The 22,908-nt window shown below is 37.2% G+C and overlaps 1 protein-coding gene and 1 non-coding gene across 3 annotated transcripts in view; one reads left to right on the top strand and one right to left on the bottom strand.

Moving 5' to 3' along the window:
* The window catches only part of VPS13B (vacuolar protein sorting 13 homolog B), a 724,212-nt gene that overhangs the window by 354,110 nt on the left and 347,194 nt on the right, over positions 1 to 22,908 (top strand). For both annotated transcript variants that reach the window (XM_049773957.1, XM_049773956.1), the window contains exons 23-24: positions 10,349 to 10,569; positions 18,314 to 18,511. In XM_049773957.1, the coding sequence (XP_049629914.1) occupies positions 10,349 to 10,569; positions 18,314 to 18,511 (419 nt within the window). The remainder of the gene's footprint in view (positions 1 to 10,348; positions 10,570 to 18,313; positions 18,512 to 22,908) is intronic.
* Positions 13,469 to 13,575, bottom strand: LOC126010626 (U6 spliceosomal RNA). Its single transcript, XR_007496645.1, has one exon. It is a non-coding gene; the product is annotated as a U6 spliceosomal RNA (small nuclear RNA).

The raw sequence follows: 22,908 nt of genomic DNA, 5'->3' as shown, positions 1-22,908 counted from the left end.
ATTATCTATGATTAGAGTTTGCATATATATTTAGTCAATATTCACAGACCCCAGAAATAAGAATAAAATTTCACATAAAACTTAAAACTAGTATTAAACATATGGCAAAACATTCAATATCTAAATTTTAACATATAAATATTTAACACATTTTAGCATAGGAGTAAGATAGATAGAAAAGATGGGTCCGGAGTGGTGGCGCAAGCAGTAGGGCATAGATAGGAGTAAGCCCTGAGCATCACCAGGTGTGGCTCGAAAACCCAAAAAAAAAAAAGTTGCTTCTGATTTGACACTTAGGAATCACACCTGGAATGCTTGGGGGACAATATGGGTTCCAGGGAGTGAACCTGGGTCAACCATGTACAAAGAAAGTGCTTTACCAACTGTACTATCTTTTGGTTCTGGCTATACAAAATTCTTGATGTGCTTTATTGGAAAGTGGGCATTCTGAGTGTGATATTTCTGAATCAAGATAGGCAACTGATGAAGGCCATAATCATAATGATCATTATTGTGTTTCATTAAAGAACTTGGGTTTTTTGGTTTTGGGGGGCTCACACCTCCCAGTTTTGAGGATTATTCCTGGCTCTGCACTCAGGAATCACTCCTGGTTAGTTTAGGGAACCATATAGGATGTGAGGGTTGAACCTAGATCAACTATTAGAAGAACTTTAATGCAGGGGAAGAGGTGAGATATTTACACATTTACATATTTACATATTTGCAGACAGTACTTTGGTTTTGCATTTGCCACAAATCAGAATTATTTTTATTTTTATTTTTCTCTGAATCAAGAGCATTTCATTTCATGTTGCAAAATAAAATGATATCCTTTAGTTCTCTGCTGTTGGATGCTACAATAGTCCAAATTATCCAGAGATGAGGACAAATAGAATATGTAGAGATTTATAAAGAAATTGGCTTATGCATTTACTGTGGCTACCAAGTCCAAAATCTGCTGTGTAGGAGGCTGGCTGGAGACCATTAATGTAGTAGTTGAGGTGAAAGGCCAAAAGCTAGCAGAGTTAGTGTTCTTTCTTCCTAGGAACTTCAGCTTATTGCTTGAGCCCCAACTACATTAGAGTCACCTGCTTGCTTCAGAGGCTATGACTTAAATGTCACTTTCATTAGAAAAGGAATTCACAGCATCTATGTCTGATTATGTATCCAATGAAATTTCATAGTCTAGCCAAGCTGACATATAAAAATTAGCCATCAGGGCCAGAGTAGTAACATAGTGATAGGTCATTTGCCTTGTAAGCATCTGATCCAGGACAGACTCAGGTTCAATCCCTGGCATCCCCTATGGTTCCCTGAGCCAGAGTGATTTCTGAGCACAGAGTCAGGAGTAACCCCTGAATGTGACCAGGTGTGGCCCCCCAAAAAACCCCAAAATTTAAAACTAAAAGGGGCCAGAGAGATAGCATGGAGGTAATGCATTTGCCTTGCTTTCAGAAGGATGGTGGTTCGAGTCCCGGCATCCCATATGGTCCCCCTATACTGCCAGGAGCATTTCTGAGTGTAGAGCCAGGAGTAACCCCTGAGCACTGCCGGGTGTGACCCAAAAAAAAAAAAAAAAGAAAGAAAGAAAAAGAAAAAAGAAATTAAAATAAAATAAACCATCAAAGATATCCCAAATAAATTTGATAAAATACATGAAATTGCAGTAAAAATAATGTGGTAAGTATAGTAAGATAAAAATTTTGACAGTGAATGTAATAAGAAAAATAATGTCTTCAGTGATATTTAAATCAGTTCTTTATATTCTGCTCCTATCATAGTAAATAATCAGAAGCACAAGATACAATGTAAAGAAATATGTTAAATTGCTTCCTTAGAATTTTTCCCTGTTGTAAATATTCACTGAGGCCTTTCTTGTGTTGTTAATATATGTAGCACAATCACATAGATTGTTTATGCACAGTCACATCTTTTATATAAATTATTATATAAATGGTCAGTATTTTCTTGAGAATGATCCATTTTTTTCTTGAGAATTTGAAGCGTAGAAGATTCACAAATTCACAAATGGAATATACTGTCTCTTTGCATTGTCTTTATCAACCCCTGCTAGCTAATGAGAATCTCATCAGAAGGCCCATTGAAAAGTATTTCCTCAGTGCATATGCTGGCTGACCAAAAATTTTTATAGCGAAAGTGATATTTCTCACTTATTTGGCCTAAATATGAATCTCCTTTCTGCTGTACTAAGTGTGTATACATTTGAGCTTTTTACTTCCAAACATAAGAATTTTTTTTAAAAAATTTGATTGATTGGTTGATTGATTGGTCTTTAGGCCACATTCGGTGGTGCTCAGGAGCCACTCCTGGCTCTGCACTCAGAAATCACTCCTACCAGGCTGGGGGATCATATGGGATGCCAGGAATCGAACCTGGATCCTCCTGGGTTGGCCTCATGTAAGGCAAACATACCACTGCTGTGTTATCTCTCTGGCCCCTAAACATAAGGATTTTTACAGGCATATATAGCCTTGATTAAATTTCTCTTTACCTGGAAAACTCAGCACCAAATGACACTTAAAGACAACTTTTATTCCTCTTTGCTTTTAAAATGTCCTTGCAGTTTTAAACCAAAAGGAGTACTCTGCTTTTGGGACATCTCTAAGAGATTTTGAGTACTTGCTAACTAATTTTCACCTAGAATTAACATCCTAAAGGTTTGGTCAGGATTTAGCATTGGGATGTTGAGAACCTTTTTTTTCTTTTGGTTTTTGGGTCACACCCGGCACTGCTCGGGGGCTACTCCTGGCTCTAAGCTCAGAAATTGCTCCTGGCAGGCTCAGAGGACCATATGGGATGCCGGGATTCGAACCACTATCCTTCAGCATGCAAGGCAACTGCCCTACCTCAATGCTATCACTCTGGCCCTGGATGTTGAGAACTTTTACCAGTATAGATATGCATCCCTTTCAGATATAGTTTGTCTCTTTTATTTGCCCCTAATACAAAAACTTCTTCCCTCAGAAATAGGAAGTTTGATAGGAAACCCAGCTCCTTGCAAAATCCACTAATTTACATCAGTATTGACATCCAAGGACTAGCCTGACAGGAACTGCTTTGAGATGTTAAAATTAACCTTCTCTTTTTAACTCTGGACTCTTACTTGAAATGTATCTATTCATCAGATCTGTGTACCAAGGAAAGCCATATGAATTGTTTGCGTATCAAACTATGTATAAAGCCTCCTTTTACAAGAGAGATATGTTGTACTTTGCATAAAAACAAATCTGAGCATTGTTTTCATACCTGTGATGGTAAAATCCCCCATATATACCCCTGCTTCTTCACATTAAAATTTAGAACACTATTTTCCTGCACAGCCTTTTATGCACCTCATTTTTTCATATTTCACCACTGTTCGTGTTCCTACTTTCCTGGAGAAGATTCATAGAAGTTATCTAATGCACCTAGACCAAAGCTAAGCAGTCCTTATTTTTTTCTTTATGCAGTTTCTTAGAACATTTCTAAATTCTGTCAACTTGTTGCTAATGAATGGAGGACCTGTCTCCTAATATGTAAACTTTCTAAGTCAAAGTACGAATTCTGAGGTTTTAGAATAGTGCCTGCTTTTGACCCATCATGGATGACTGAACATATATTTGATAGGCCCCAAAACATAATATTGTCAGTGTTAGAAGTAAATTTAAGTTGTTTTTATTTTTGTGTATATATACATGTGCATCCTATTATGTGCTTGTATGTCTAATAGTATTGATGGATCTTAATGACCATAAATAATCAGTTGTATTTTTATTTTCAGTGATTAATTGTAGAATTTTTATCATTACCTGTTAAACTGTCACCATCTAAGTAGAGTATACTTTTTCAAACAATCGTATGCAAAGTACGTATCCAGAAATTATTTCCTCAATAGGTTTTTTTTTTATTTTTTTGTTTTTATCATAATAGTTTACATATCTTTCACAGTAGTATTTTAGGTACATATCAACATTGAATCAGGGGAATACCCACCACCAAATTTGTCCTCCGCCCCACCCAGTTCCCCTTCTGCAACCCATTTACCCCACCATCACCCCCCCGGACTGTTAGAGTAGGTGGTCCCCTCTTTGTCCAGCTCACTATTAGTGATCATATATCTGTTTGGTCCTGGTACCCTCCCCTGTCTCCCCCTCTATTTAAGAAGCGGAGCTAGATAAATCGAGTTATGTGGTTTTGTTTGAAGGAAAGAAAAGCAATAGATTGGGGTACAAAATAAGAGGAAAAAAAAAAAAGAAGTCAAGTATGCTGAAAATAGGTGGAGTCCTTTCAGAGGATTTCAACACCACCACAATACAGAAAAGAAATATCAAATAACCAGTGAGCACCACAGCAATAAAGATGAGCACCACACAACAGACTTCAGTTCTGAGATCATCTCATGCTGGAGTGCAAAAAGAAAGAAATCGATTCTTTTTTAAGACAGAGTATAGTATACTTAATTTTTGTCTACTGGTCTGATTCCAAAGAAGCAGCAGAAACATTTATCTGAGATAGTACGCAAATCATATGATATTTTAAGAAAATTAACAAATTTAAATGTGGTCTTCTTCATCCAGTATAACCATCACTTAGCATTTCTTGGATCACAAAGTTTGAAGAACTATATTTAGCTCTACTACCAGTTTTAAAATATGTAATCTGAAATCATTCCAAATATTTTAAGTCAAATTTGGCAAAGCTTTTTTTTTTTTTTTTGGTAAATAGCATGGAACTTTATGTAGGTTTTTAAATAATTTTAAAATTAGTTACAGATGATTTTAAATTTGTCATTCTTTCTTGGGGGCAAAATATTTTAAGTCTTAAGACAGCAGTACAGTACTGACCACATATTATTATGCAGTTTTCATTGTTTCCAGTCAAGTTATTGTGAAGTGTTATGTAGCTTGATTTATTGTGGTACCCTAGTCTCCATTTTAAAGTTTCTAATTTCAAGTTTATTAACTTTATTTGGTCCAGATCATTTGAATGTTCAAACTTAGGAGTATTTACCCTTAGTATTCACTGAGAATCACTGTTTACAATTCATATATTTTATATACACATGCATATTTAATTTTGGATTTGTAGTTTAGTTCACCTAGTAACATACTTGGAATATTTTGCCACTAAAAAGTTATATGAAACTCTAGTGTAACCCGCATGTAATTCTTTATAAGCCTGGTCCACTACCATTGTGAAAAAAAACTTGGGTGAAATTTATTAATATTTATAAGTTTTACTATTGGAAGTATTATGGAGAAAGGTAAATTATTAGAAGTTTGAGTTTTCTTACTTTAGGTTGTGGGGTGCAGTACACAATGCAGTGCTCACAGGCAATGGTATGATTTCACTTCTAGTGGTTCTAGGGATGGAGTGTTATGAGAGAATGTGGACTTTTGACATGTAACATTCACATTCAAATTATGGGGCAGGACATATGGAACAGAGGAGAAGGCTCATGCCTTGTATGTGGTCAACCTTGGTTCCATCTCCAGCATCCCATCCCTAGCATTCTGGTTTTCTGAGATCTCCAGAAGTACTTCCTGAATGCAGACCCTGAGTAATCTGGGTATAGTCCCAAAAGAAAGGCAGAAATAAAAATCCTAAGATACTTCGTCTCTAACCCCTGTTTTTCCTCTTTATATGTTACATTTTCTAAACTATCTTTACGGAGCTATTAATACTCTTTAACTGCTGAGAATTTTTTCAGTTTGCTTTGAAATCATCAAAACTACTTTATAAGTGTGGACTATTCTTTCTGTATATAGATAAGTACTAATAAAATGGGAAAATGAAATATGTCAGAGAAATAGCACAGGGGTTAAGGCATTTGTCTTATGTGCACCCAGTCCTTTTTCAATTCTCATTTCTATACAAGGTTCCCAAGCTCTAGCAGGTATATCATTAGGTATTGCCATAAAATATATATTTTATCTAATATATATTCCATATATATTTTTTCCATCACATCGGCATTCCAATAATGCTTCTAACTTCTGAGTACATTAAAAGTTATTTCTCACAATACTTGATAGCCACCATAAAAATTGAGATGGTATTTTTTTTATCAATTATCAATTTTCTTTTTCTTGAAATAAAAAGTAACTAATAGACATAGACATAACAACTCCCTTAAAAAAGCTGGAGTAGCCATATTATTATCAGATGACACAAACTTTAGACTCAGAAAAGTTATGTTACAAAGATCATCATTTTGTACTAATCAAAGGATATGTACATCAGGAAGACATCACTTTCCTAAACTTATACACACCCAATGAAGGACCAACAAAATATTTAATACAATTGGGGCCAGAGATATAGCACAGCTAGATCATCCTGGTTTAACCATGGCAGATTGTAGGAGTCCAAGAATTCATCCATTTCTTCCACATTCTTATGTTTCGTGGCATAGAGTTACTCAAAGTAGTCTCTGATTACCTTTTGGATCTCTGCAGTATATATAGTGATCTCACCCTTTCTCATCTCTAATCCTTTTATTAATTATTTTTAATTTTTATTATTTATTTATCTTATTTTTAATTACTTAATTATTAATCTGTTTCTTTGTGAGTTTTGCTAGTGGTTTACAATCTTGTTTATTTTTTTCAAAGAACCAACTTTTGCTTTCATTGATCTTTCAAATTGTTTTTGTGATTTCCATTTCATTGATTTCTGCTCTGAGCATTTTCATTTTCTTCTGTCTTCCTATTTTTCTTCCTTTTGTTGATCATTTTCTAATGTAGAAACTGTGCATTAAACTATTCATGTAGGCCTCATCTTCTTTTCTGATATGTGCTTGCAAAGATATAAATTTTCCTCTTAGTACCGCTTTTGCTGTGTCCCATAAATTCTGATAGTTTGTGTCTTCATTGTCATTTGTTTCCAGAAATGTTTTGATTTCCTCTTTGATTTCATCTCTGACCTACTGTTTATTCAGCAGTGTGCTGTTTAATTTCCAGATGTTAAAGTTTTTGTTCTGTGACCCTTTTTAGTTCACTTCTAATTTTAGTGCTTTGTAATCTGAGAAGGTAGTCTGTACAATTTCTATCCTCTTGGCTTTATGGAAATATGTTTTATGGACCAGCATGTGGTCTGTCCTGGAAATGACTCATGTGCATTGGAGAAGAATGTGTATCCAGTTTTCTGGGGATGGAGTGCCCTATATATAATATATATCTACTAGTCTACTTTCTTCCATTTCTCTTTTCAGAGCTAGTATATTTTTGTTGGGTTTCAGCCTGGTTGACCTATCAAGGAGTGTCAGGGCAGTGTTGAGGTCTCCCATTATTATTGTATTGCTATTGATGTCTTATTTCAGATTTGTCAACAATTGTATTAAATATTTTGCTGGTCCCTCATTGGGTGTGTATATTTTTAGAAGAGTGATTTCTTCCTGCTGTACATATCCTTTGATTAGTACAAAAGGACCATCTTTGTCCCTTATGACTTTTCTGAATCTAAAGTTTGTGTCATCTTATATTAATATAGCCACTCCAGCTTTTGCAAAGGAGATGTTTGTTTGGATGATTTTCCAAGGAGGAGTGAGTGCAATTAGAACACTAACAACAACCAATACAATGTTAATAAGTGAGAGAAGTAGAATATCTGGCTTGAATACAGGCAGAGGGTGTGGGTGGAGGGAGATGGGGAGCATTGGTGGTGGAAATGTTGCACTGGTGAAGGGGGGTGTTCTTTTTGTGACTGAAACCCAACAACAGCCATGTTTGTAATCACGTTGTTTAAATAAAGATATAAAAAAGAACAATAGGGGGCCGGGAAGGTGGCACTATAGGTAAGGTTTCTGCCTTGCAAACGCTACCATAGGACAGACCTCGGTTTGATCCCCCAGCGTCCCATATGGTCCCCCCAAGCCAGGGGCGATTTCTGAGCGCATAGCCAGGAGTAACCCCTGAGCGTCAAAAGGGTGTGGCTCAAAAACAAACAAACAAAAAAAAGAACAATAGTCCAACAGCTCAAAAAAGGGGGGTCAAATATTTTCCCCAGAGGCAGGCAGAGAGGAAGATGGCAGGGATGGAAAATGGGTACTTGGGTACTTTGTTGGTGGGAAATGGGCACTGGTAAAGAATAATGTATAAATTTTTGTATGACTGAAACTTAAATCAGGAACAACTTTGTAACCACTGTTTTTAAATTAATTAACTAATTAATGAATTAATTAATTAAAATAGAAAATAAATAAAATAAGAGTAATCAAAAGTCTTCCCAAAAACAAAAACTAATGAATTCTTTCAAGCCTTTCTAGAGGAATTACTACAAAAACCTTTTCAGGCTCTTCAATGAAATTGAAAAATCAGGAACACTCCCAAATAGTTTTTATGAAGCTAACATCACTCTGATACCAAAACCAGACAGAGATGTTGCAAGAAAAGAAAAATACAGACCAATATCCCTGATGAAAACAGATGCAAAGATCCTCAACAAAATTCTGGCAAATAGGATCCAATGCCTCATCAAGAGGGTCATACACCACGACAAGTAGGATTCATTCCAGGAATGAAAGGATTGTTTTACATAAGTAGACATAGACATAATTTAATAGAAAGTATTTTTTGTTGTTGTTTTGGGGGGCACATTCGGGGATGCTCAGGGGTTACTCCTGGCTGTGCACTTAGAAATCACTCCTGGCTTGTGGGACCATATGGGATGCCAGGGGATCAAACCTCAGTCAGTCCTAGGTTAGTGCATGCAAGGCAAACACCCTAGCGCTTGTGCCACCACTCCACCCCCTATAGAAAGTACTTTTAGCATGCCAAATTAATGTACATCTTATAATTGTTTCTGGTCTTAGGTATACATAGTTCATTCATATACTCCATGGAACTTTTGCAATTATTCGTTTTCATTTTTTATTTTTTATTTGATTAGAGTACCATGTTTTGAAAAATTATGTATCATGGAGTTTTAGTCTAGCATTGTTCCAGTCCTTTTTCCATCACCAGTATCTACTCTGTCCTCTGGGGTTCCCAGGTTCCCGCCAACTCCAATCCAGCCCCAGCCTGCCCAATCCTGATAGGCACATTTTGAAGTTGGGTTGATGGAGTTTGAATTTCTTGCTGTCAGAAATCTGTGACTCTGTGGTTTGGATATTTAGCTATATCTTGATGCTATCTATATATCTAGATCCCCCTATCCCTTTTGCTTCCCATTTGTGTTTCTCCCACCATCAGCTTTTCCCTTTCTTCTCTTACTTATATTCTGGAGCCAAGGATGATCTAGATACCCTAATCTAAAACATTGTATTTTCTTATATATATATATATATTCTACCTGTATATATAATACATATAATTAAGGTCTCCTGTAAGACATCCTACTTGCTTTATTTATTGTTTTTTGACCACCCAGCTGTGCTCAAAGCTGACCCATGGCTCTGAGCTTAGAGCTCACTCTTAGACCCTTCAGGATTTTGCTTGTTTGTTTTATAGTGAAGCTGGTGGGACTGGAGAGATAGTACAGTGGATAGGATGCTTGCCTTACATGTACTCAACCCAGATTCTATCCCCAGCCCCATCATACAGTTCGCCAAGCCCGCTATAAATATTCCCTGAGCACAGAGGTAGGAGTAAGCACTGAGCACAGCCAGCTGTGGCTCAAAACAAAACAAAACAAAAAATTTATGTTGAATTATATATTTCATTCTTGTTATATAAATGCCTGCTTTATAACAATGTCAAGTATTTTATTATCAAATGTTTGTATTTATAATTGGTAAAAATAATAAAATAGATTAAAGATAAGATGATTTATCTAATTAATTTATATAGATGAATTGTCCAATTATTTAGTAAAGGACAAAGGTATGAATAAGAAAAGGAATTTTGCTTTTAATCCTTGCAATTATTTTTTTTAATCAAGCATATATATTTAAAAGTACTATATATATGTAAAAAACCTAGGGAGGATATCAAAATGAATTTTGTTTCTTACTACCAAAGAGTCTGAAGGAGATATGAGTACAAACCAGAAATATATACTATTTTTTGGTTTTTGGGTCACACCCGGCAGTGCTCAGGGGTCACTCCTGGCTCCATGCTTAGAAATCGCTCCTGGCAGGCATGGGGGACCTTATGGAATGCTGGGATTTGAACCAATGACCTTCTGCACGAGAGGCAAATGCCTTACTTACTTCCATGCTGTCTCTCTGGCCCCAAGAAGCATTTTTAAAATATATTTTAAATAGTAAGTAGACTTTAAGTTTGGATTCTTGGTCTCTGAGATGCCTTGTTCATTTTTTATTGAATCTTATCACTTTGAAAGAGGAGTTTCCTATAGTGTTACAACTAACGGTGTGTGTGCTTCGCCCGTTGTTTGTCTTTGCTATCAGGTGATGCTTTCCCTTGGACTGTCAGCTTACATCATTTCAGTATATATACCCTTTTTGGAAAACAAGTGACATTTGGCCTAGTGGAACCTATGGGCTGTACATCTACACTTGCTGTCACCTCTCAGAAGCTGCATGCTACGGGACCTGATACCAGACACTCATTTGTTGTCTGTCTGCATGTGGACCTAGAATCGGTGGAGATGAAGTGCTCAGACCCCCAGGTTGGTACACTTGGTTTATGAAAGGAAATGAAAACATTATTTAAGGAAAATTGCTGCTAATTTTGTTGAAGGGTTTCTCTTCTATTCAGTGTCTAAATTATTTTTAATTAGGCTATCAATATAGTGACTACATTAAGAATTACTTTAAAATTAACACACAAAAATCAATGGCCTTTCTATACACCAATAGTAATAAGGAAGAAATAGACATTAAGAAAACAACCCCATTCACAATAGTGCCACACAAACTCAAATATCTTGGAATCAACTTGACTAAAAATGTGAAAGACCTATCCAAAGAAAACTATAAAACTGGGCCCGGAGAGATAGCACAGCGGCGTTTGCCTTGTAAGCAGCCCATCCAGGACCAAAGGTGGTTGGTTCGAATCCCGGTGTCCCATATGGTCCCCCATGCCTGCCAGGAGCTATTTCTGAGCAGACAGCCAGGAGTAACCCCTGAGCACCGCCAGGTGTGGCCCAAAAACCAAAAAAAAAAAAAAAAAAAAAAAAAGAAAACTATAAAACTCTGCTCCAAGAAATAAGAGAGGACATGCGGAAATGGAAACACATACCCTCCTCATGGATTGGCAGGATTAACATCATCAAAATGGCAATACTCCCCAAGGCGTTATACAGATTCAACGCTATCCCTCTAAAGATACCTATGACATTCTTCAAAGAGGTAGATCAGGCACTTTTGAAATTTGTTTGGAACAATAAACACCCTAGAATAGCTAAAGCAATGATTGGGAAAAAGAATATGGGAGGAATTACTTTCCCCAACTTTAAACTTTACTACAAAGCAATAGTTATCAAAACAGCATGGTATTGGAATAAGGACAGACCCTCAGATCAGTGGAATAGGCTTGAATACTCAGAAAATGTTCCCCAGACATACAATCACCTAATTTTTGATAAAGGAGCAGGAAATCCTAAATGGAGCAAGGAAAGCCTCTTCAACAAGTGGTGTTGGCACAACTGGCTAGCCTCTTGCAAAAAATTGAACTTAGACCCCCAGCTAACATCATGTACGAAGGTAAAATCCAAATGGATTAAAGACCTCGATATCCGACCCCAAACCATAAGATATATAGAACAACACATAGGCAAAACTCTCCAGGACATTGAGACTTCAGGCATCTCCAAGGAGGAAACTGCACTCTCCAAGCAAGTGAAAACAGAGATTAACAGATGGGAATATATTAAGTTGAGAAGCTTCTGCACCTCAAAGGAAATAGTGCCCAGGATACAAGAGCCACCCACTGAGTGGGAGAATCTATTCACCCAATACCCATCAGACAAAGGGCTAATCTCCAAAATATACAAGGCACTGACAGAAATTTACAAGAAAAAAACATCTAATCCCATCAAAAAATGGGGAGAAGAAATGAACAGACACTTTGACAAAGAAGAAATACAAATGGCCAAAAGACACAGGAAGAAATGCTCCACATCACTAATCATCAGAGAGATGCAAATCAAAACAACAATGAGATACCACCTCACACCACAGAGAATGGCATACATCACAAAGAATGAGAACAAACAGTGCTGGCGGGGATGTGGAGAGAAAGGAACTCTTATCCACTGCTGGTGGGAATGCCGTCTAGTTCAACCTTTATGGAAAGCAATATGGAGATTCCTCCAAAAACTGGAAATCGAGCTCCCATATGATCCAGCTATACCACTCCTAGGAATATACCCTAAGAACACAAAAATACAACACAAAAATCCCTTCCTTACACCTATATTCATTGCAACACTATTTACCATAGCAAGACTCTGGAAACAACCAAGATGCCCTTCAACAGACGAATGGCTAAAGAAACTGTGGTACATATACACAATGGAATATTATGCAGCTCTCAGGAGGGATGAAGTCATGAAATTTTCCTATACATGGATGTACACAGAATCTATTATGCTGAGTGAAATAAGTCAGAGAGAGAGAGAAAAACGCAGAATGGTCTCACTCATCTATGGGTTTTAAGAAAAATGAAAGACATTCTTGCAATAATAAATTTCAGACACAAAAGAGAAAAGAGCTGGAAGTTCCAGCTCACCTCAGGAAGCTCACCACAAAGAGTGATGACTTTAGTTAGAGAAATAACTACATTTTGAACTGTCCTAATATTGAGAATGTATGAGGGAAATGTAGAGCCTGTTTAGGGTACAGGCGTGGGTTGGGTGGGGAGGAGGGAGATTTGGGACTTGGGTGATGGGAATGTTGCACTGGTGATGGGTGGTGTTCCTTTTATGACTGAAACCCAAACACAATCATGTATGTAATCAAGGTGTTTAAATAAAAAAAAAATAGAAAAAAAAAAGAAGGTAAAAAAAAAAAAAAAAAAGAATTACTTTGAAGTTCACTCAAGTTGTGTAATTTAAACTCTCCAGAAGGGGGCCTGAGCAATAGCAGTGGTCCAGAAGGGGGCCTGAACAATAGCAGTGGTAGGGCATTTGCCTTGATCGCAGCAAACCCAGGACAGCCCTGGGTTCAACCCCTGGCATCCTGTATGGTCACCGAGCCTGCCAGTATCAATTTCTGAGTGCAGAGTCAGGAGTTAACCCTGAGTGCTGCCAGGTGTGACCCCTCTCCTCCTCCCCCAAATAAAGTAACTTTTTTGTAATTGGATGTTTTGGGTTTTTTTTTGTTTGTTTGTTTGCTGTTGTTTCTGTTAAGTTAGATCAGAATTTCCAGATGTATATATCATCCCCTTTTGGGGAACATTGGAATTCTTCTGGAGGAAGCAGAGTAGCCTGGGGTATAGTTGGAGTTTTACCTCTTTGCATAAGGAGATAGATTGCCTTAGAGAAGGTCAATTTCAAGAGTTTTGAGTGAATGATTTCTGAAAAGGAGTGGTAGTCAAGTAAATTTGGGAATCTCTGATTTTTTTTTTTAAATATGGAATGCTTCACGAATTTGCGTGTCATCCTTGTGCAGGGGCCATGCTAAACTTCTCTGTTTTGTTCCAATTTTAGTATATGTGCTGCCGAAGCGAGCATGGAATCTCTGATTTTGATGAGCCTCTGAGCCTCTAAGCTGAAGCATATGAACCTTTTTGGAAATTATTAGGAATACGCTAGGGAATTTAGGATAATTCCTGCAGGGATAAGAAGTCACAATCTGTAAGCTCTTTTGAGAAATTAAAGTATATTCAAAGGCTTACTGAGAAATGGATATTCTCATGTCCTGGTGTACAAAAAAAATTTTTTTAGAGCTGCAAATGAACCTCTTTTATGTGGAGTGTTTGTTCTTCCAGATTCCCTCTGGGCTGTGTCAGAATTACAAAGGATGACAATATTTTCCTTAGCAGGTTCGGCAAATATTTATTGAGTAATACATAAAAACCAGAAGTAAAGGAAACAAAGATTAGATAACAAGATAAACATACTACACACATTATGACAAAAATACAAGTCAAAATATGATTATCAGTATCTCACAAGATATATCGTTCTGAAAAAGTCCTTAAATTTTGAAATTCCAGTGATATCTGTTAACTCTGAAATCTAAATTTTAATAATGAATGAAGACTGAGTAAACACATTTTTACTTTAATAATCCATCACCAGTAAACTGTACCTATAAAAGAATTCCTTTTATTCTTAAGGAAAATGAAACCTTTCAAATATTTATTGTTCTGTCATTGAATTGGCTCTTGTGAACTCACAACTCATTTACATTTTCTTCTATTACTAATAAGGTGATTAGCATTTTGATTATTTTTAAATTTGCATTTGTGAAGTTATCATTTATCCAGATTGTCTTTTAAATGTATTAGCAATTAGGAGAACTTCTATTATATTCTATTATTACGAGCCCTAAACTTATGACAGGCTACCAAATATGCTTAATCATAATGAAACACATAGAAATCTTTAAATATATATATATATATATATCCATGTGTTTATTTTACAGGTGTTCTATGTTATAGAAAGAGTATAATGAGACTAAAGAGAACAGTGGGTAGGGAGCTTGCTTTGTATGTAGCCAATCTGTCTTCTATCCTAGGTGTCTGATATGGTCCCATTAAGCACTGTTAGGTGTAATTTCTGAGTGCAGAGTACTCTGAGCATTGCTAGTGTGTTCCAAATCCCCCCCGAAAATAGAAATATCAATGTGCATATAAAATTCTATGGCAGTTTTCTATAATAAGGAGGATACTTTTAACCTCCATCTGCCACAGTTTAAGGAATAAGGTTAACAAACACACAAGGACACAAACACAAGTTCTAGGGTAGCTTGTGCAGCCTGAAGTGAGATCACAGACTGATCATTTATTCAATAGAGTATTACTCCCCCTCTCTGGATTCCAGAATGTGATGTGTTGTGTAGGTGGACAGCCATGAAGGACAGTTTATAAGCACATCATAATCAGCAGGTACCAGAAGGGTCGAGAGTGGGCTATTTCACACAGCCAATCAAAGGACAGCCTTCAGCTCTAAAGTCCTGACAATTTCCCACTGATGTTCCTTTTGTTGCTCTCTACATTTAAGAGACCCTGTTGATTCTTTACTTTCATGGGTGCATGTGTGCTTCCCCTTGGCATTCTTTGCACGCCCTCGACCCTCTGAAATCCCTAAACTTCCAGGAGACTATCTCAATTCCAGATTTCTCTTTGGGAGATACTTTTTCCACAGGATTCTAACATTTCTTTAGCTGTTTTCATTTTTTTCTTTTTTCTTTGTGATTATTAACACGAGTGGTTGCTTACTATTTCCTCTCTATTATGTTTCGGTGTGCGTGCATATTTTATAAGGAAAAGGTATAGATTTGTGTTGTGCATTTTTGTGCCATGGATTTGTTTTTAACCATTCTAAGAATAGTTAGAAGCACCAGTTAAGAGATACAGAGTGTTATACTTACCTGGCAGGGGAGATACCATGATCACGAAGGTGGTTTTCCCAGGGCGAGGCTTATCTTCTCCCCATTTTTTTTGTTTGTTTTTGGGTTTTGGGTCACACCCGGCAACACTCAGGGGTTACTCCTGGCTCTATGCTCAGAAATTGCTCCTGCCTAGAGGGACCATATGAGATGCTGGGGATCAAACCAGGTCAGGATCTGCCAAACCTTTATCTGCCATGAACAAGGCAAATGGCCTAGCACCGTGCTATTGCTCTGGTCCCTCTTCTCCTCATTTTTTTATGGGGTTAGATGTTTTTTTTCTTGTTAAGTTCTAACAGTACCTTGTGTATTTTTTATATTAGCCTCTTATTTGATGGGTGTTGTGTTTCTCCCATTCTGTGGGTGGCTTTTGTATCCTAGGCACTATTTCCTTTGCAGTGCAGAAGCCTCTCCGCTTAATATAGTCCCATCTGTTTACCTCTGCTTCCACTTGTTTGGAGAGTGCTGTTTTCTCTTTGAAGATGCCTTTAGTCTCAATGTCATAGAGTGTTTTACCTATGTGTTGTTCTATCTTTGTGAACTTATATACCCAGTACATGAACTTTTTTAACATTTTAAGAAAATAATTTATTTACAATTCTTTTGTTTATCCATTACAGTTACATGTGAAATGTTTACTCTGTAAATGTAATTAAACGTTAAATTACTGCTTAAAACAAAGTTTTCAAGTAGTTTAAATGTGATTTGTATGCAGAGCCTCAGTTTTTTTTCCCAATAGCATGTGGTCCACTGATCACCATTGTAAAGTGAAATGAAGTCTGACCTCCGTAGCATACAGATCCAGAGCACAATGTTATGTTGACCCGGTTTAAATTTACAAGAGCTAAAGGGCCAGAGAAAGTGGGTAGGTTGTTTGCTTGATATTCAACCATTCTGTTTTTGATACCCAGAACTACATAGGGTCTTCTGAGTATCTTTATGTGTGATCCCTGAACACAAAACCAGGAAGTAAAACTGTGGGCGCCACTAAATGTGACCCCAAGCTTCTTTCCCCTCAAAAAGTTTAAGATTTATTTAGATATTTACGTGGCATGTTAAGTACAAAGTACACTTAATGACATTGGTGCCAAATTACTTAACTGTAAGGGTTAATGAAATCAGAAGTAGTGATCATTAAGGTCATGTCAGTTTTCTAAACTGGACACCCTTCAAAGATTTTGATATGTTTTATTTGGTTGATGGTTTCTTTATTTGTCAATTCTAATTGTTTAAAAAGTGTGAAGTCTTGCTTTAAAATTTGGATTTCAACCGTTGTTTCTTTTAAGAGCAAAACTTATGATGAAAGAAAAAAATTAAAATCAATTTTATTCTAAAAGGTGTTTATAAAGTTTCTTTTTTTTCTAAACAAAAGCAGTTATAACATAGATCTGACACCTTACCGCACACCAAAAAATGATGAGAAAAATGTAACCCATGTACTGCTTTATTTCAAATTAGGGCTGACAAGAATGTTCTTATGCATTTGTTCTGCCGTGGAAGAGGCCAGCTTTATTATCTGGATGTGTCCCATGTCTGAAACTTCTTAGAAATATCGAAATTTGGCTCTTTTTTCACCTAATTTCAAGAAGAATATGGTATCCAGCTGTGGATTTGCTTATATATATTGTGTTAGCATTTTTCCCTGGGCTTATTTGATACAATATACAGCAACATGTCATACAAATTCCATGATTAATGCTTATTTATGAAATCTTGTGTTAATATCTCAGAACTTAGTCAAACAATGTATAAGTTAAACAATTTTTTCTCTGACTATTGGAATGAAAAACCCAAGGGGAATTGTAAGTGGGCAAGTGTATGCTCTTTATCTCAAGAAAACTTGCGTATAATCTTTTCCTTTTACTAATCCGTAAGATCATTCTTAATCACATAATTTTACTAGATAAGCAATTAGTTGTTGATCTGTTTTTCAAAAGAACAAAATTTATGTTATATAATTTAACATGTTAGAATGCCATTTGTATCATGTATTCCTAATCAGTCATGTGTGCTAGGATACATTTGATTTCTAATTTTGATTCAGATTTCTATTTTAGAAGCATTTCTTTTGTATATTATTCCTACATAAAGGATACTGTCTCCTTAATAAGCTACTAAGTTAGAATTACTATCATGAAAATTACTTTTTATAATAATAAAAAATTTGCTTGGTTGTATGAGACAAATCTCAAGTGTAAATAAATTCTTTAAATATAAATGAGATCACATTATTTATAAAATACTTTTTTTTTTTTTTTTTTTTGGTTTTTGGGCCACACCCGGTAACACTCAGGGGTTACTCCTGGCTATGCGCTCAGAAGTCGCTCCTGGCTTGGGGGACCATATGGGACACCAGGGGATCGAACCGCAGTCTGTCCTAGGCTAGCGCAGGCAAGGCAGGCACCTTACCTCTAGCGCCACCGCCCGGCCCCTATTTATAAAATACTTAATATGGAGACTGGTGATATAGTGTAACATGTATGGTGCTTACTTGGCAATCCTGGTTTAATCACTCTACCAGGAGTGATTCTCTGAGTGTAGAGCCAAGAGTAATCCCTGAGCATCATGGGATATGGTCCCTAAACAGATAAAATATTTAATGTGGTTGTTTTTATATTAATTTATTTTCTTTGTCATTATACTTTATATCATAAACTATTTGTGATGATAGATTTTAGTAATTTACATAATCCTTTTAGGTCATAGGTTATGTTGTAATATCAGTGATCATATATGATTTTAATTCCAGTTATTCTTCTTTCCCTAGACTTGTTTCAGTTTCTTTTATAACCTCTATTCACCTGTGACTTGCATTGCCAGACTTTTGTCCATCTTCTTTTCATACTTATGCAGGTTCAGCTCTTGTATGAGCTTACGGACACCATGCACCGGGTATGGCAAAAGCTCCAAAAGCAAGGTGGTGGTGCAGCAACCCTGCCAGAGGCAGTGTTCGGGCCCCTGCCTGGCTCTCCTGTGAGAAGCAGTGTGGGCACAGCTCCCCCCGACACCAGCACCTGCAGCCCCTCTGCCGAAGTTGGGACCACGACTGAGGTCCGTGAGTATGCCCACGAGTCCCTGGTTAAACAGGGTTTGCTGGACTCCCACTCCCACCCCTGGCAATGTAGGGGAGGGAGCTAGCTCTGCACCTGTCCATGGGGTCTGTTGTGTGATCTGCCCTAACTTCGTTCAGTCCTGTGATTTATCCTGATTGTGTTTGGTCCTCACTATGTGTTTAGTCCTGGCTGTTCTTTTTGACTGTCTGTTCTGTCCTGACTGTGTGTTCTGTTCTACTCTGTGTCCGTCTTGACTATTCTGTCCTGTGTGTTTAGTCCTAAGTGTTCTGTCCTGATTATGTGATTTGGCATGACTGTGCTGGCATGACTGTGTGATCTGTCCTGTCTGTTTCATCCTAACTGTTCTCTCATGACTGTTATGTCCTGACTATGTGTTTTGTCCCTTTTAGGCCTGAGTGATTTTTTATGTTTTTCCATGGATAAAACAGCTCACTCTCTCTCCTCCATTGGAGCCTTGGAGCTCTTTTTCGCTATTAAGGGGTGGGGAGGTTACTTCAAGCCCTTTGAGCCTATAAGTCTCTCCTTTTATATTTTAATTAGTATAAGCTATAGTTTAAAGGATATACTAATTAAAATATAAATAATGGAAAGTAATCAGGTGAAATTATTTATATATAAATGTGTATATATTTATATAATAAATATAATTTATTTACATATAAATATATATATGCTCAGTACCTTAGAAGACATGACAAAGTAATCAGATACATATAATTACTGTGAATATGTCTGATACACATAGATGCATGCAGTTCTGTATTACATAACATGTTTTAGTGGTTGAGGACATGATTTTCTGAAATATTGACAACTCTTGTGAAGTTTGAACAAAACAAAATTGACTCTTGCATTTCTGGATTTCCTTGCATGTAAAATAGTCATGCAGGAAGACAAAAATATAATAGTGTTTCAATTTAGAATAGAATTTTATTTTATGCCTAAATATTTATGAACAGGATTTTTACCTATAAAAAAACTTGTGGGATAATTTTGAGTTTTAGGACTGTACTATTTATTAAAGATGTCTTCCTCTTAAACCTTAAATGCCAACACTAAATTAACCAAGTCACTCATATCATTTCTATATATTTCTCATATCATCCCTCCTATGTGACTTAGCTTTCATCTCCAAACCAATGTAATAGCTAAGATAGACCCCCCCCTTTTTTTTTGGTCTCAAACTCCATTTCTTTTGGAAACAGTGTTATTAGCAAAATATTGAATGTCTGGGTATAGCAGGAGGTGCAGAGAGCTAGTACAGCAACTCAAATTCTTGTCTGACCTACAATTGATCCCTAGCACCACCAGGAGAGATTCTTAGCACAGAGTCAGAAATAACCCCTGCGCACAACCAAAACATAAGACAACGAAACAGAACAGAGAAAGAATAAAATGAAGGTGTAAATATCCTTCTTTTCTTCCTTCAATCAAAGACAACACATTCAGTTAAAGGAGAAATTTATTCTTCTTATACTTGTACTAGTGTTTAAAGACAGATTGAGTAAATCAGCTGGACCCCTGTACATGCAGTTTCTCTGTCCTTGCTTGTTACAGTGTCTTAAGTAATGTACCTTCCCCCTGTCCAATAAGAAATAGCCAAAGCTGTTGGAAATGTGCCCATGTGAAGTCGTTGGGGGAATATTCTTTCTAAAGTGAAACAGTGAATTTTTCCTTTGAGATTTCTCATGTTAGAATGCGGAAGCTTTTGTGTTAAAGATAAATGAATGTTATATGATGTAGTACTTTGGGGGGGGGTGGAGGTCACACCCAGCAGCGCTCAGGGGTCATTCCTGCCTCTATGCTGAGAAATTGTCCCTAGCAGGCTCAGGGGACCATATGGGATGCCGGAATTTGAACCACCATCCTTCTTCATACAAGGTGAATGCCCTCTTGCTGTGCTATATCTCCGGCCCCATGATGCAGTACTTTTTTTTTGTTTTTTGTTTTTTGGGGCACACCCATTTGATGCTCAGGGGTTACTCCTGACTAAGCACTCAGAAATTGCACCCAGCTTGGGGGAACCATATGGGACACTGGGGGATCGAACCGCATCCTTCCTTGGCTAGTGCTTGCAAGGCAGACACCTTACCTCTAGCGCCACCTCACAGGCCCCTGATGCAGTACTTTTTAAACTCTTTTCCCCAAAGACCCTTTTATCATAACCTATATATTACCATTGAATAGAGTGGCCTTGTGAAATACTTTGTTAATGCTATCAAAAATAATGAGACCCAGATAACATAAGTGAAATTAAAACTTGGAGTAAATCTTAGAGACATTTCAGTAGCACAATGGAGAGCATTCCATTAAACATTTTTTGCCAGTTATTCAGTGGAATATCAAGATGAACATGACTATTTTTAGAAAGTTCATTTAGAGGGCCTGGAGTGATAGCACAGTGGCGTTTGCCTTGCAAGCAGCCGATGCAGGACCTAAGGTGGTTGGTTCGAATCCCAGTGTCCCATAGGGTCCCCCATGCCTGCCGGGAGCTATTTCTGAGCAGACAGCCAGGAGGAACCCCTGAGCACCGCTGGGTGTGGCCCACAAAAAAAAAAAGAAATAAAGGAAGGGAGGGAGGGAGGGAGGGAGGGGAGGGAGGGAGGGAGGGGAGGGGAGGGAAGGAAGGAAGAGGAAGGAAGGAAGGAAGGAAGGAAGGAAGGAAGGAAGGAAGGAAGGAAGGAAGGAAGGGAAAGAAAGAAAGAAAGAAAGAAAGAAAGAAAGAAAGAAAGAAAGAAGAAAGAAAAGAAAGAAAGAAAGAAAGAAAGAAAGAATGAAGAAAGAAAGAAGAAAGAAAGAAGAGGAAGGGAGGGAGGGAGGAAGGAGGAAGGAAGAAAGAAGAAAGGAAGAAAGAAAGAAGAAAAAGAGAAAGGAAGAAAAAGAAAGAAAGAAAGCAAGAAAGAAGAGAAAGAAAGACAGAAAGAGAGAAAGAGAGGGGGAGGGAGGGAGGGAGGGAGGGTGGAGGGAGGGAGGAAAGAAAGAAAGAAAAGAAAGAAGGAAGGAAGGAAGGAAGGAAGGAAGGAAGAAAGAAAGAAAGAAAGAAAGAAAGAAAGAAAGAAAGAAAGAAAGAAAGAAAGAAAGAAAGAAAGAAAGAAAGAAAGAAAGAAAGAAAGGAAGGAAGAAAGGAAGGAAGAAAGGAAAGAAAGAAAGAAAGAAAGAAAGAAAGAAAAAAGAAAGAAAGAAAAGAAAAGAAAAGAAAAGAAAAGAAAAGAAAAGGAAAGAAAGAAAGAGACATATAAGAAGACATTGTATGTCCAGAAAATACAAGGTGGAAATCAGAATCCTCTAAGGAGTGTATAACAACTCATCTGCTGATACAACTAGTCCTGAAAATGGATGGCACTTGAATGTCAGGCCCGTACCCTGCTATCAATGGCAGTCAGTAATGCAATGAGAAGAGGATGGAAGCTCACCCGTACAAAGCAGCCACCTCGGCAAAAAAAAAAAAAAAGACAGGACTCCCAGGTGATAGTCTCACCTGTTGGTCATTTATCTAAAAACCATAACTGGCACAAAGCACAGCATGAATAGTTCTCTCTCAATTGCACGGGCCCAACTGCAAAGGACATGGGTGGCCTGGTAGAAGTAATGGAAACAAATAGGTTGTGCAGTTAGAGAGTAGCCAATTTGTTTGTAGAATCTCTGGGTATTTTAGGAAGTAATATTTTATCTGGATCTTAATACAGACATTTTAGTAACAATTTTTTGTAGATATATACAAATTATATTTGATGAGAGGAATGTTGTATTCATTAGCCATAGTGAAGAAGAAAGAAAATTGCCAGTAATAGTGGTTTTATCTCGTCATCTAAAAAGAAATTCTGATTTTTATGTAAGTTCTTTCCATGACTAACTTAAATTATAATGTTGAAATCTTTCTCTAAATTGTCTTCTAAATGGTAATAATGAAAATTCTTGTAGTTAATGTGTTTGTTTTGTGCTAGTGATGGCTTTGATCTGCTTGGGCAAAGATGTGACAGTGAAAGAATCTTTTATTTATTTGTTTATTTGGGCCCTGCCCAGTGGTGCTCAGGGGTTACTTCTGTCTCTGTGCTCAGAAATCACTCCTGGTAGGCATCGGGGGACCATATGGGATGCCATGGATAGAACCTGAGTCAGCTGAGTACAAGGCACAAACCCTACTTGTGCTGTGATTGCTTTAGCCCCAAGAAAGAATCTTATTGACAAATATTTTTATGCTCTTCAGGAAAGGGTGTGGAAAGTACCTTACAGAATTATTATGTAGTCAGTGAGGGAAAGTAACAGGTAGGTTCAAAGTGGTTTTTTTGCTGACATCGCGTGGTTAGACAGAGGGGGTGAGCTCTGGCAGTCCAGTCTGAATCTGGGCCCCTGGTCACTTGTGAAGCTTGTACC

This window comes from Suncus etruscus, chromosome 5 (assembly GCF_024139225.1).
Source record: "Suncus etruscus isolate mSunEtr1 chromosome 5, mSunEtr1.pri.cur, whole genome shotgun sequence".
Taxonomy (NCBI): Eukaryota; Metazoa; Chordata; class Mammalia; order Eulipotyphla; family Soricidae; genus Suncus; species Suncus etruscus.
The sequence above is the reverse complement of the archived record's forward strand: the minus strand, read 5'-3'. Positions and strand labels throughout refer to the sequence as shown.